The sequence below is a fragment of the Hippichthys cyanospilos genome, chromosome 22 (genome assembly GCF_059441005.1).
Source record: "Hippichthys cyanospilos isolate Australia breed blue-spotted pipefish chromosome 22, RoL_Hcya_1.0, whole genome shotgun sequence".
NCBI classification, from domain to species: domain Eukaryota; kingdom Metazoa; phylum Chordata; class Actinopteri; order Syngnathiformes; family Syngnathidae; genus Hippichthys; species Hippichthys cyanospilos.
Window position 1 is genome coordinate 3,033,042 of NC_142390.1, and position 13,241 is coordinate 3,046,282.

Consider the following 13,241-nt stretch of genomic DNA (forward strand, 5'->3'; position numbering starts at 1 on the left):
TTTCATTATGGACAGCCGGAAGTGCTGCAAGTACCATTGTGGTAGCTTGAACAGACATGGCAGACTATCATTTCAAAACTGGACGAACGTTTATGTTTAAAACACACTTTTTGTCGTTATAAACACATTTTTAAATGTCCAATTATTTAATTTCATTCTTAATGAAAAACGCCTTAAATCTTGCAGCGTCTCTTTAATTGGGGGGGGGGCATTATAAGCGCCTAGTTGAATTATTTGCATGCACGCCCACGTATCTGTGTACATTGAATTCAATTATACGTTTAACATAAAATATTTCAAAGTTCTATCGTCATACAACCAAATGTCACGTTACGTAAAAAATGTTTTCAAGTGCGGCTCGAGATGAGTTCGTATCGGAAAGGTGCGGCTGTGCACGAACATAGACGTCAGACTCTGCGACAGAATTATGCATGCTAGACACTTGATATTCAAGCTGAAGATGAGCCAAAAGGATGACCTGAGAAAGAACCAGTTGGTGAAAACTTTCACAGTCTTATAGTTGCTTTCTGTATTTCACATTTTAAGATTAAAAAAAAAAGGCACTTGGTTATTTGGCTGGTTGTCACTCACCTGCCAAACTGACGCTGTCACCAAGTGGCACAATCCAAATGGCCCAAATTCAGACAACTAACGTTTTATTTCATCGGATAAATGTTGACATTTTAACAGACTGTATGTATGCTAACTTTGCTAATCATAGAACCCAAAGGCATAAAAACATATGCAGAAGGAAGACTTTTGCTTTTGTTTGTTGACCGCGGCGCGTTGGCGGACTGGTGCAGCTGATGATGAAGAGGCAGCCCGGGCTAACCGCGATGATGATGATGAAGAGGCAGCCAGGCTGACCGCGATGATGATGATGATGAAGAGGCGGGCCAGGCTGACTGCAACGCACAGCTGTCGTCTGCAGGCACAAGAAGCTCCACTCCCACTTTGGTCCCCCATTAACTGCCAAAAAAAACAAAAATAAAACCGAAGAAATATTAGTAATAGCACTCAGTCGATTTGCGTTAGTACGCAAGCGCGTGGTTCAATTCCCCTCAGTAGCCCTCAACCAATCCAGTGCCTCTGCAAGTCAAAACCAGACACAAAGGCCTTTTGTGCTGATCGCCGACCATCTCTTTCCCACACTTCAAACAACCAAATGCAGCTCCAAATCCCGACACCATCTAAAACAACTCGCTGGCCAGCCAAAAAAAACGGACGCGCGTCCAAGCCGCAACTACCAACACAACCGCCATCACCTATCCGACAACATGACAAGCAACAAGTTCCCCTCACTTCAAGGTACCGCACAAAGCTCACTACCGCCCTCTTGCGTTCGCCAACTGCAGGTGCCCCTCGGACGGATGATACTTAGCCGTGTGCCGCTTGATTCTTCAGTTGCAGAAATGCTCCTTCGTCGGCCTGCATGCGACCTGAAAAACAAATGTGCCTGTGTCGCTTATAAATTGCTTTGGTTTTATCACTCCATCAAAAAAACATTAAAATAGGGGTCTGAAAAGCTAAGTTTTGGCTGAGCTCATACTAAATAAACTGCGCGATTTATTCTTTGAAGCTATGTAAATTGTGTGATTTATTCCTTGAAACAATAAATGTACGGCGATGTGTAATCTTACATTTCAAAATAGGAAACATGAGGAGTCGCTAAGTGACTTTCTATATGTTGGCATCTCAGCGCATGTTTAGTTTTTATTTCATGCTACTAACACCTTTACCTGTAGATAAGTATTTCTTTGCATAAACGGCGCGTTCTCCTAGTAAGTTTTGAACAAAAGGTATTTACATTATCGTCTGCTAAAAAGCAATGAAACCCAATGCGTTTTTGTTGCTTATTCCCGTTATATTGTACTGCCAACCCAAAACCGAGGGAGGTAGCTAACAGTTTTGTAAACGGTTACTCAGCTAAAAGTTCTGATTTAAAACATAGTATAAAGCGTGTGAACATTTTGCACAGGTTTGGCTTCTGGATGATGGAATATGAAATATCTGCTGCATTTGTGGCTTGAAAATTGAATCGTACAGAAGCTGCTTCTTTGGTTTTAGCATGATACATTTGTATTTTTCTTTTTGTACCCCGCTCTGGTTGCATCACGTGCCAGGAAACAAGTGAAGAAAGGTTGATCTGGAAGCATCTTCAGTCAATGGGCCTGCGCGTCCGCTTCAGACTGCGCCCTGCGGGTGGGTGGGGGACAAGTCATTTGGAACCGCTTGCACGCATTTGCCGTGCATTGGATTACCTTTGGCCGTTCGGTCTTATTTCGGCGCAGCTCTTCTTGCGGCCTGCAAAACAAGCAAGCGCAAGGCACACTCACTTTTGGCAGCGAATGATTTGAAGGCGCGTTTGTACTTAGGACACAGTTAGGCCTCTTATCCTGTCCCAGCTCCGCATATTGTTGGAGGGCCCCCGTCTCGCTCGTACAGTCATCTCCTGGCTCCTCCCACTACTGTGACGCACTGGGGAAGAAGAAACAAAACCGATAAATGAACGGTGAAAGAACGTGGCGACGCGACTGACGGCTGAAGACCTTTGGTTTCTCAAGTGGACTCGGGGCCGACGGACAGAGACGTCAACGTCGAGTCCTTCACCTTGGGAAAGAGTGAGACAAAACAAACATCAAACAGCAGCCCGATTTGCAGACAGACCTCAGACGGATGATACTCAGTTTACGGGCCGCTTCAGTCTTCACTTATGGACCAGCTGCTTCCGTTGTCCCTTCCAAAGACAAAATGCAACAAAAAGAGATTTGAATTTAAACAGAAAGAGTGACGTTCAGAAATGAAAAGCGCAATAACTTCAATAACTTTCGTTTTAAAGCGCAACTTACTGGATTGCCGCATGTTTTGTGGCCTTCATCCAGCTTCTCTTTTCATCTGGCTCCTTTTAACCTAAAGAAGTACACACTCCCTGCTACGAAAATCAAGCGCATTTCTGTCAGCCACCGTAAGGTTGACAGCACCACTCCAAGAATTCTGCAGAAGAGACCTTAAGAGAGCAAAGACGGAGCGGCCGGCCCCCTTGCAGGACCGGCAGGCTATAGAGGACAGAATTTTGCAACGGGTTACGAGAAAACAAGACGAGTCTCCAGGAAGCGCTTCCTCCCTGGCACCTGCACAACCCTGTCAACGCAAAATCGTCCCGAAACAAAGCGCGTGGGCTCACGTGGCGCCGCAAGCGGGTGGATGAAGCCTCGCTTGATTGGAGCGCCGACTTTGGTGCCGACTCTCGCCCGTCCTCTCGTCTCTCTCCGCTGAAACGCACAAAACTTTGAGTCGACACCAAAAGCAACTCAAACGGAGCAGATAGCACAAACAGCCGCCGTTTAATTAACGCGCACCCAGTGAGTTAGTGACAGAGTAAACATACACTGATATACTTGTGAGGACATCCATTGACGAATGCATTTCCTAGCTACCAATTCTTATAGCATTGTGAAGGTTAGCTGAGGTGTCTTGTCCCAATTGGCTCCTTCCTACAACTCACTCCATCTAGACAAAACAATATATGAATACATATAAATATATATATAGCCATCCCATGCATATCATATGAGGTGTTTGATTACCTCAGCGGCATGCAGCACCATTGATGGTTGTGCGTATGACATGAAGGCTTCTGGGGAGCTAGGGCAAATGATACATTCAAATGAGCTTTCTTTATTTGGGAGAAGCAACAAAATTGCTTAGAAAAAGCACAAATGTCACATACAAGCTATTTAAATCATCACAGAGTCTGCAGCCTTCAATGGTCCACAGAAGTTGCCCACATTCAAAGTTCTTGCTGGTATGTGGAAGGCATTTATTTCTACAGGAAAAAAAGAACAAAAACAATTAGCATAAAATAAGTGAAATATCCTCGAAAATATTCAGATATAAATGATCAAGTATGCAAGATTGGACATGTTATTTTAGACAACTTACCTCAAATTGAAAAGTCCATTTTGCATTCCAAAAATGGCGGCGTAGCACAAATTGATCCTGCTGCGAAGAAATTATAGGCGACGTCCGACACGAGAAAATGATCACAACATTTTTGGCACTGCGGGTCTGTCATGTACCGAACGACATGGGTCAAAATAGTCTCTTGCCAAAAACGGAGCAGAGGTTTGATGCAAATGAGGCAATACAGGGGTTAGTCAAAATCATGAAGTTTGGTAATTGAATTATATGGTAATAGGATGGACAGTCATGGACATTCCTCCATTTTGACCATCTTTAAGACCAGATACGCACATGAAAAAACCCAGAATAAAACACTCAACCTAAAATAAAATGCATTGCAAAATTCAACAGAATCAAATATTTCATCAAAGAGCCCTCACAGTTCAATTCCCATTTGAAAGCCTTCAGGACTGTTTAGTCAGCAAAGATTTAAAAAAAAAAAAAAAAAAAAGAAAGAAAGAAAAAAAAATGGTGGCCACCATTTAAAAAACAAAAAAAACAAAAGGAAAAATAACATATGCATGATATTTTAGAAATTGTGAAGTGCTCAAACCTTCCAACGTGGCCGTGCAAAAATCCTGCAACAAGCAAAACGTCATCAATACACTTGCGAGAAAGAACAAGAAGGGCAAAGAGAAATGTGCACACTTAACTGAGTAAAGGTCGGTCGCCATCTTGCCGCACCTGTGGACTGCAAATGGACGAGCAATCCGGTACACCTGGCTAGGTGGACCGCGCTTTGAACCCTAACGCCACTCGATGACCGTGCAAAAACCTCATTTATTTGTGTGCAAAGAATGTAAAGTTCCCCCATAGTAAACAAGCAAAAACACTCAAGTACAATATTCAACAAAGTTGCATGTGAAAACCTTTCAAAAAAAAGGCACACAACACAATGTTCAACAGAACCGAATAAAATCCGTAACCATTCAATTCCCAAGCATAAAGCCATTTGAAAGCTAAACAAAGATCGAATACTGCATTTTCGACACGGTTGAATAAAAACGGATACAAACGTGATCCAAATTACGACAACGTGGAAGACTTGTGCCGTGTTGTGCTCAAACCTTCCAAGACGGCTGTGAAAATCCTGCAAACAAACAAACATTTCTTGCAGGAAACGACAAGACGGACGACTAGACGGAAAACAACGTTAACAAACATTTGCGTGCTGCTTACCATGCGACCGGCCGCCATTTTTTCCGCATGTGACCACAGCCGTCTACTTGCTTGTTTGATACTTCCTTGCACATTAGAGCGTGGAAAGTATTTAAGACGAATCTGCCCCAAAAGCAACATAAAGCAATACGGAAATCAATGCAACAACCGAAACATTCAAGTGCAACAAAAAAAAGGCATTTAAAAAAAAAAGGAATTAAATGCTTCCCTGATGTGTCCTATCAATCCGATTACACAAACCGTCCTTCAATGCTGTGTCGAAACCCTGCAACAAGCCACAACACAGAAAGTTATTAGAGGATAAAACATTTATGAAATTACAAAGATTTTCCAACCAACCGAGCGTGCGTGCGTGCTGGCTTGACTGAGAAAACAAACGTGAGCAACAATTAGCACACCTGTGGAAAGCCAATTCACGATTCCCAACGTGCACGCCAGTCTGCAATCATCTCCGATATCGCGAGATGAAACCTAAACAAGCACACAAGTGTTGGTGAATTGCACACATTGAGACACAAAAAGAGCACTTTGCATTTACCCTTGGAAGCAAATAAGATCGCTCGGCGTCCATTTGCCGCAAGCCAGCAATTCAAAAACAGCCCACTTCCTGGTTTGGGTACTTCTTTCGCGCCAAAGTCATCTTCCGCTTCAATTTTTTTCTTCTTTAAAAAGCGCTTCTATTACGCATATTTTTCCTTTAAAATGTTTAAAAATAGATGGAAAATCACACTATGAGTTTTTTTTATGCGAGTCTCACTTACGTCTACTAAATAAAGTTAGGTGCCTGCTGTGTAGCATTATCGCCACAAGAGGGCAGACCTGCACATTGAAACCAATTGATGGCCGTTTTCGTGCTTAAAAGAAGGAAACTCGTTATTATTATTTGGCATTGTATTGTTTTCTGTTATATTTAAAACAAAAAAAAGGGAAAAGATGGAAACTCATGTTGATGGCATTTCTTCATGAATTCATTTGGCTCGACCACTTTTATCATCAGTCCACATGTAAAGTTATTATGGTATAATATTATTACGGCGTTACTTGCTTGTTGTGTTACGTGCACGGGTGATTTCTATGCCCTTTTAATAAATAAGCAAGCAAATAAATAAATACAAATATAAACTTCGAACTGGTATAATGCAATCGCGGTCACAATTGAACCATTCGCATAGTCATAACCAAAACTACGTTGTTTGAGAGTTGCCTGCTTTGTATCATTATCGCCACAAGAGGGCAGACATTACATTGAAACCAATTGAACGACCGTTAAGGAGTCCGTTTTCGTACTCATATGACGCAAACTCATGTTGGGGGTATTTCCTCATCAACTCACGTGGCTCAACTGCTTTTATCATTAGTCCACATGTAAAAGTTGTTATTATGGTATGGTATTATTATGGCGGTGTATTTTATGTTTAGTAGGTCAAAAAAATACACGTATATTGTACTATGTTTAACTTTTATTTGGACTAGACTGGGACCAAATTGTAAAATTTACTCTCAAAATTTGTCTTCACGTGCAGGGAGAAGTAATGAAGGATTTTTGATGACAACCAAAAACAAATTTGATATCTTGCTTTGTCACAGCGTTATTTCTTACTAATCTTACATGCTTCCCGTTTTGAGTTTTCCGTTAGGTTCTGCCATTTTTTAAAATTAATTCACTTGCCGTTTCCTGATTACTCCCAATGTCCTAGATATTTCTTCCAATCGTGATTTAAACATTGAGAAATTCCGCGCGTAAAAGCGACATAGATTTTTTTCACTCAAAATAAGCTGAGGACGAAACTATACTGACCGAGGTGAAAGGGGTCCCTTCCAGGTCCAAACACAGGTACCGGCTACTTTTGACGCCGAGGATGGCCACGCGCTCCCTGGTGTCCGCCTTGAGCATGATGACGCCTGCAGCGCAAACAGCTAACATCAAGAAAAAAAACGCTGAGGAGAGAAATAAGACCGCGTGAGACCTACTGTATGGGTTCCTGCTGGCGCTCCTCCGCACGCTTCCGTCCAGCTTGATCTCCAGGTAGAAGTTACTATTAGTTAGTATTTTTAACCGGTATCGGAAGCCTTAGCCATTACTCGATATGCAAAATTGAGGCTCATTATAAGCTGTATGCAATGTACTAATCCAACTTTCCTCCCCTTCCAAGCTAACACAATAACATTTTGCACAACTTTTACTGAAATAAGTTTTGCGTTTACGGAAATAAAATAGGTTTTGCGTTTATTCGACATGATTTTAAAGTAGGAGGACGGGAATTTGGTGTAAATAAATGTACGTAATATATTGTCATTTAAAAAAAAGGCGAATCAAAACTAGGCTCGGCGTTTCTAACGTTTGGATTAAACGTACTGAGTGAAGGTGAAAGTGGTTTCGATTCCAATACTTTCACCCACGCAACTTCTACGAGGTCGCCTGGACTGCGACAACGTCACTGTCCACCTTCTGGTGGCGCCTGTCGCCGCCTTGTGGCCAAAAATGGTTAGTACCTTCGATCCCTGTTTGTTTGTTTGTTTGTTTGTTTGTGTGTAGTTTCCCTGCAGGAAACAACAACATAGTACCTCATGTTTTGGGCATGCCGTAACTAATTTGTACCCGCTGTGCCAAGAAGAATCCTGCAAAAAGATGAATAGCAACAAACGACAAACATCTGCCTGTGTACTCACTGTTCACGCGTCCAGCCTCCATCTTGCCTCACCTGCACTGCACAAAAGCACACCTGTCGACCCACAAGGCGTTTTCTTTTTCTTCCTCAATTTAGTGGCAGACTGCAAGCCAAGTTCATGTACACACCGCCCTCTGCTGTATAAGTGTGCAGTACTCGTCCCCATTTGTTACCCTTCAAAAATTAAAACACCCAGAATGTCAGACACGCTGTCACGGTTCGTCTACTTTTTTGTAGAAAGTAAATACTGAAAATGTACCCTATATGACTGAGTTTGAAGACGTCTACGATGTTAATGAAATACAATTTGATCTTTTTTTTTTTATCGAGGCCCAGCTCCGCTTCATTCTTTTTTTCCTGTAAAACTGAAAAACACAATTTAGAGCAGCCATATTTAGAGCAACGCTGTCGCCATCTTGTGGTGAGTATGAGAAATGCGGTAGGGAACCGCTTCATCCAATCCCCCATAACACATTCGTGACGTTGTTAAAAGTCAATCACACAATAAAAATGTATCGTAGGATTAAAAATCAAAGTAGTACTACTTTTAAAAGCAGGTAAAGATGGTGTGTTGTAAGGCAAAAGACACCCAATTTGTCCTTATTTTATTGAAAACAGCACTAACAAACCACAATATCGAAACAATATGTTTCACAACGATCCAACCACAATCCATTTGTTTCTCATGGTTTGTCCCCTGCTTTGAACGGCCAACAAGGAAAATGATCTCGATCGATCTCATTCAGGTGTCAAACAGGTTCCTGGGATGCTTTCACGGCCCCGAGCAAGGGAACCCCACTGAGATCCAAATACTGTACACTTGAGAACAATACCAACTTTTCACTTTGAACTCAAATCTATTTTCGGAATATGTGACTTGTTTCAGCGCTACGATACGAAAATCTGTGCATAAATAGCAAAATAAAAGCATAAATATTGTATAAAACCTCACCTTCAACTGCTCTCTTGAAAGAAAAACATTCTTCCGGTATTTTGGAGATTTCAGCAAACCTGCAAAAGCTGGATGTAATTCAGTCTAACAATAGACATCGTTGGGGGCAAAGGAAAAAAAGATTTGCTGGGTTTTTAACGTAGACGGGATAAAAGGAGGTGGGGGGTAAAAAAAAAGGAGGAGGGGAAGGGGGTCTATACAGTCAGACCTTAAAGCTACATGGAGCTGTTTGAAGGCTTTCTATTTACATTTTTTCTCATCATCATTGTTACGCCGGGCATTCGTTTCCTGCAAATACAATCATAAGACTTAGCCATACAGCAGCATGCCATGATCTACTCATAAATTAACATAAAAAAAGCAACTTGATCATTTTCTTGAATGCACATTTCATGTTTGAGAGGGGATGCTCAAATTGTCACAAATGTGAACAGTGTAGCAGCTTTCCTTTCCACAGCCACACTTGGAATAAATAATCTCATAAAACTGAAGTCAAAAGTATTACAAGAAGCAAAAAAAATAGAATACTATGTAAAAACATCTTTTTCAAAGAAAAGAAGGTTGGCCTGATACTGAAAAGTTAGACAAGATATGTCAATCACATGAAAAAATGGCACACCTTAATACTTGAGTAAAGTCTGACTTTACTTTAAAGTAAGGAGGTGGGCGATGATGAAAAGATAAATAAATCATGAGGAAAACTCGAACTATTTCATGGAAAGAAAATATTACACTAATATGTCTGCTGTTTTGCACCAATTATTTTCCCCCCAAAAATGTACCGCACTGACAAAAAAAACACGAGATGTCCTAAAATTATAATATTGCATCAGTTTACTTTTTACAAAACATATTTGTCCGAACAGAAAATGAAAGATAAATAAATAAATCACGGGGAAAAGTAGACATGAAAAGTTGTACTTTTATAAAAAAAAATACTGTTTGCATGTCCTGTTGCCGTGTAGCACTGCGGTGCGCCAATAAGTCAATTAGACTAACCTCCATTCAAAATGTCTAAAAAAAAATGGACGTCCAAAACCATTAAATGGACACCCCCCTCGATATCACAGAGCGTGACGTCCTTGACGTCGCTCGGCAGCGTTAATCACATTCACGTGAGTGGGAGACGCGATACGAGCGGGGGGCTTCTGGACGTCGCCTGAAGGAAAAAAACGGGAGCAACTAAAGACTTCGTGAGAGCTCAATCCAAGAAGAAGAAACTTAAATAGCGAATGATATCAAAGCGGTTTAAATATTTGCCGCCGTCTCGCAGCGACCCCTCCAACGACATTTAAACGGCAAGGCCGAAAGTCCGGCCCCCTTGAGCTCCAGTGTCTCGAAAACTCGTTCCTTTCCAAAGCGTTAGCTCGCTCACTGCCGTCGACGGCTGGAGACGTCACTTTTGACCCGACGCCCTGACAAAGATTTCGGGTGTCCCCCAGCACCCGGTCACTTCCGGGCGTCCTCGGAGGACGTCTTTCAAGAAACGGGGCCACTTTGAGATGCAGCTGAGAGTTTGAAACCCGCCAGGAGCATTTCCGGGCCCTTTCGTCCCGAAGACCCGCTTCAGCAGCGCCGCGTCCAAAGTTTGACATCCCGGCGCGCAAACGGGCGCCGCGCCCGACTCACCCGGGAGTCCGAGCGCCCCGGCCGGGCCGGGCCTAGTCCAGCCGGAGGTAGGCGGGCGTGGAGTAGTTGAACATGAGGAAGTCCAGCTTGTACAGCTGGTAGAGCTGGAGCTGCTGCGGCGTGCTGATGTTGCTGAAGAACTGCGCCGTCATGGCGTCGGTGGTGCGGGTGGACTTGGCGTAGCTGGGGAAGCGCAGGAAGCGGGCCACGCCGGCCAGCCGCAGGACGTGCTTGGCGTCCTCCTCCAGGGTCTCGTACTTGCCCACCAGGTCGTAGCGGATGTGGCAGGGGTGGCACAGCTGGTAGACCGTCTGCCAGTGCTCGTTGAGCGGGCCGTCGCGGCGGGTGGCCGGGTCGGCCAGGTACTCGGCGAACTCCTTGAAGGTGACGTCGGCGCCGTTGGCCAGGGCGTCCCGCGTGGCGTTCTTGCGGTAACGCCGCACGATGCGCGTGCCGAAGCGCTTGTGGAAGGACGAGTTGTACTTGAGGGTGAACTTGTTGCGGTAGGCCGACACCAACCTCTCGAAGGGCTCGCGGACAAACAGGAACTTCAGGTAGTTCTTCAGACGGTGGTTGATCTCGCCGATGCTGTATTGGTTCAGCGTCTTCAGGTTGGACGGGACGTGGGCTTCGTTGGACGGGATTTCCATCGGGTCGCTGTCAAAGACAAAGGTCCGGAGACGGGAGCGAACCGTGAACGCGACGCCACTTTTTTTTGAGGGTTTGGACGAGGAAGCCCGAGGCGGCCGCCAGCCGGAGCGGATGGCGTTCTGCACCCACCTGTATTTCCCTCGACCCGTCAGCACCATCATGACGCGCTTCCAGTTGGTACAGGCCACTTTGGGGACGTAGCAGTAGATGAGCTCGTGGTCCTCGTCCACCACCAGGTGCTTGAGGTCTCCGGGCGTGAGGACCCGCCGCTTGCGGCTGGAGGCGCCGTAGACCCGGCACGCGTCCGCCACCTGGTCCCTTCGGGTCTGGTGGAGGACGGCCGCCGCCGACATCTCGGGCTGGTCAAGGAAAGGAGATCGGCGCTTTGATTATTTGATCTCCGGGTAGAAATTCCCTCGGAGGGCGGGGAACCCTGGAAGAATTTAGATGAACCGCAAAGCTGTCTGAGTGTTTCCGACCAACAAGCGCTGCCTTTGAGCGCGCTTACCACGACCCGCAGCTGCTTCCACGACGACCTGAAATAACTGCAAGCCGGGGGACCGCCGTCCACGGCACATGAAAAGCGTGTGTGTTTGTATGACGGGCGCTGCCCCCCCCGACCCATTTCTTAAATTCCGATGACAGCATAAAAGGGAGCTTGACTCAGTGATTTTGTTCCACCCAGTATAGGGGAACTGGGATACAACATGTGTGCTCCCCCGTCCGTCCTCTCACCACCAGAATAGGCCCGTGAAACTAAAGAGTATTGAACAAAAACAGCAGTTTTTATCGTCTTCAGAGCGAGAGCAAACAAACAAAATAACAAACTTCTTCTAAATCCCTAACTAGCTAGCCAAACAAAAAGGAAAAGAATGACAAATGGCTCAACTATCTACCTAACGCCATCTTGTATGAGAATTGGCAACATGTTTTGGCACTCATCAGGTTCTTTTCCTCTGTTAATTCAATTAGCTAGCTGCGCTAATTTGCATGGTGTTTGCTAATTAATGAGTCAGGTGCAAAGCACAGATTGGGCCTAATTTATGCACACTATACAAGGAAATTTCCTGCCTTTAACCCCTAGGGAAAATTTGGATCCAACTTGGGCTTTTAGACGTTTATGAGGTGGGATATTAAAGGGAACACACACAAAAAAAATACACCAGGAGGCAAAAATATTGCATAGATTGTCAAAACATGTCTACTTTGAATATGCCGTCCCTTCAAAATGGGAGGTCGAGATCTACACCCTGCAGTTGTCATTAAAAATTGTAAATACTGTCCACTTTTGACATATTGAAAACCTGATGTTTTATCATGCATTCGCCCCAATTGTTGCATTTAACCTTCCAATTTGCAAACAGGGTGCAATAGAATTTCTTGTGCTGAGACACTAAGACCACCAGGGGGCGCTGGTGGACAACATATGACATTTGCAAGCCTTTCAATGACTGTTGAGTGGCTTAGCCTGGATTCCAATAATGCAAAGTTCTTGGTATGCATTGCGGAATTGTAGTTGACAAAATGTACACAACATATATTTTTAACGTGTACATTGTTCTGACCCTTTACATGTCAGCCCAAGATGGGGGAAAATAAGAAGCTCTGCCGCACGTTTCTTGGGCCCTGAAATCTCTCAAAATCTGACTTAAACGGTTACATTTTCCTTCCCTGTCACATCACATCAAACGAGCGTGTTAAAAGCTTTTTTGCCAGGTGTGCGGGCTGATCTGGTTTTTCTTCCTATTCACGCCAGTGCAGATGCATCAAAGGGTGCAGATGAAAATCTTCCTTTTCTTCTCTGTCTTCACACAGACACACGCAGCTATAATTCACAAAAAAGGAGCAGCGAGCGCAGGGCCCTCGGTCCTGGAAGGAGGGGAGACAGTGTAATTAACAAAGGGGTGGGGGTGGGGGTGGGGGGTTCTCCCCGTCAGCAGGAGAGCGCGCGAATTATCTCCGCGAGCGCGGCGGCCGTGAGAGCGTGACGGGTCGATGGAGTGGCAGAGAAAGCTTTGATGGAGGGCGCTGACCTTCGGCCATGTCAAGTTGTTCCCATGAGGGAGCGGGAAACAATTAGGAAGCGATTGGCTTGCCAGTTCGGCAACAGCTGGCAAAATGTCATAAAACAATACAGCCGTGGAGGAAGTTAACGGCATCCCATAATACCATTTCATCTCCTATTGCTCTCGGAGGGG

At 44.5% G+C, this 13,241-nt stretch overlaps 1 protein-coding gene and 1 long non-coding RNA gene across 9 annotated transcripts in view; both read right to left on the bottom strand.

The window, feature by feature from the left end:
• Positions 1-639: 639 nt before the first annotated feature.
• LOC148405440 (uncharacterized) lies at positions 640-5,789 on the bottom strand. 3 transcript variants are annotated; one of them, XR_015864096.1, is made up of 12 exons: positions 5,681-5,789; positions 5,541-5,613; positions 5,143-5,407; positions 3,943-5,053; positions 3,731-3,826; positions 3,588-3,645; positions 3,389-3,510; positions 2,850-3,272; positions 2,550-2,737; positions 2,262-2,478; positions 2,098-2,196; positions 640-1,439 (listed from the first exon to the last, which is right to left on the bottom strand). It is a non-coding gene; the product is annotated as an uncharacterized LOC148405440 (long non-coding RNA). The 3 variants fall into 3 exon arrangements; XR_015864097.1 differs by having other exon boundaries at positions 2,550-2,610; positions 2,684-2,737; positions 3,731-5,053; XR_015864095.1 differs by having other exon boundaries at positions 3,731-5,053.
• Positions 5,790-8,403: 2,614 nt separating this feature from the next.
• chst11 (carbohydrate (chondroitin 4) sulfotransferase 11) overlaps positions 8,404-13,241 on the bottom strand; it is a 35,608-nt gene continuing 30,770 nt past the window's right edge. For 5 of the 6 annotated variants that reach the window (XM_088406953.1, XM_088406952.1, XM_088406951.1 and 2 more), the window contains exons 3-4: positions 11,173-11,402; positions 8,404-11,049 (exon numbers count right to left, since the gene is read on the bottom strand). In XM_088406953.1, the coding sequence (XP_088263079.1) occupies positions 10,425-11,049; positions 11,173-11,402 (855 nt within the window). In that variant the 3' untranslated portion in view covers positions 8,404-10,424. The remainder of the gene's footprint in view (positions 11,050-11,172; positions 11,403-13,241) is intronic. The other variant, XM_088406954.1, reaches the window with a different exon arrangement.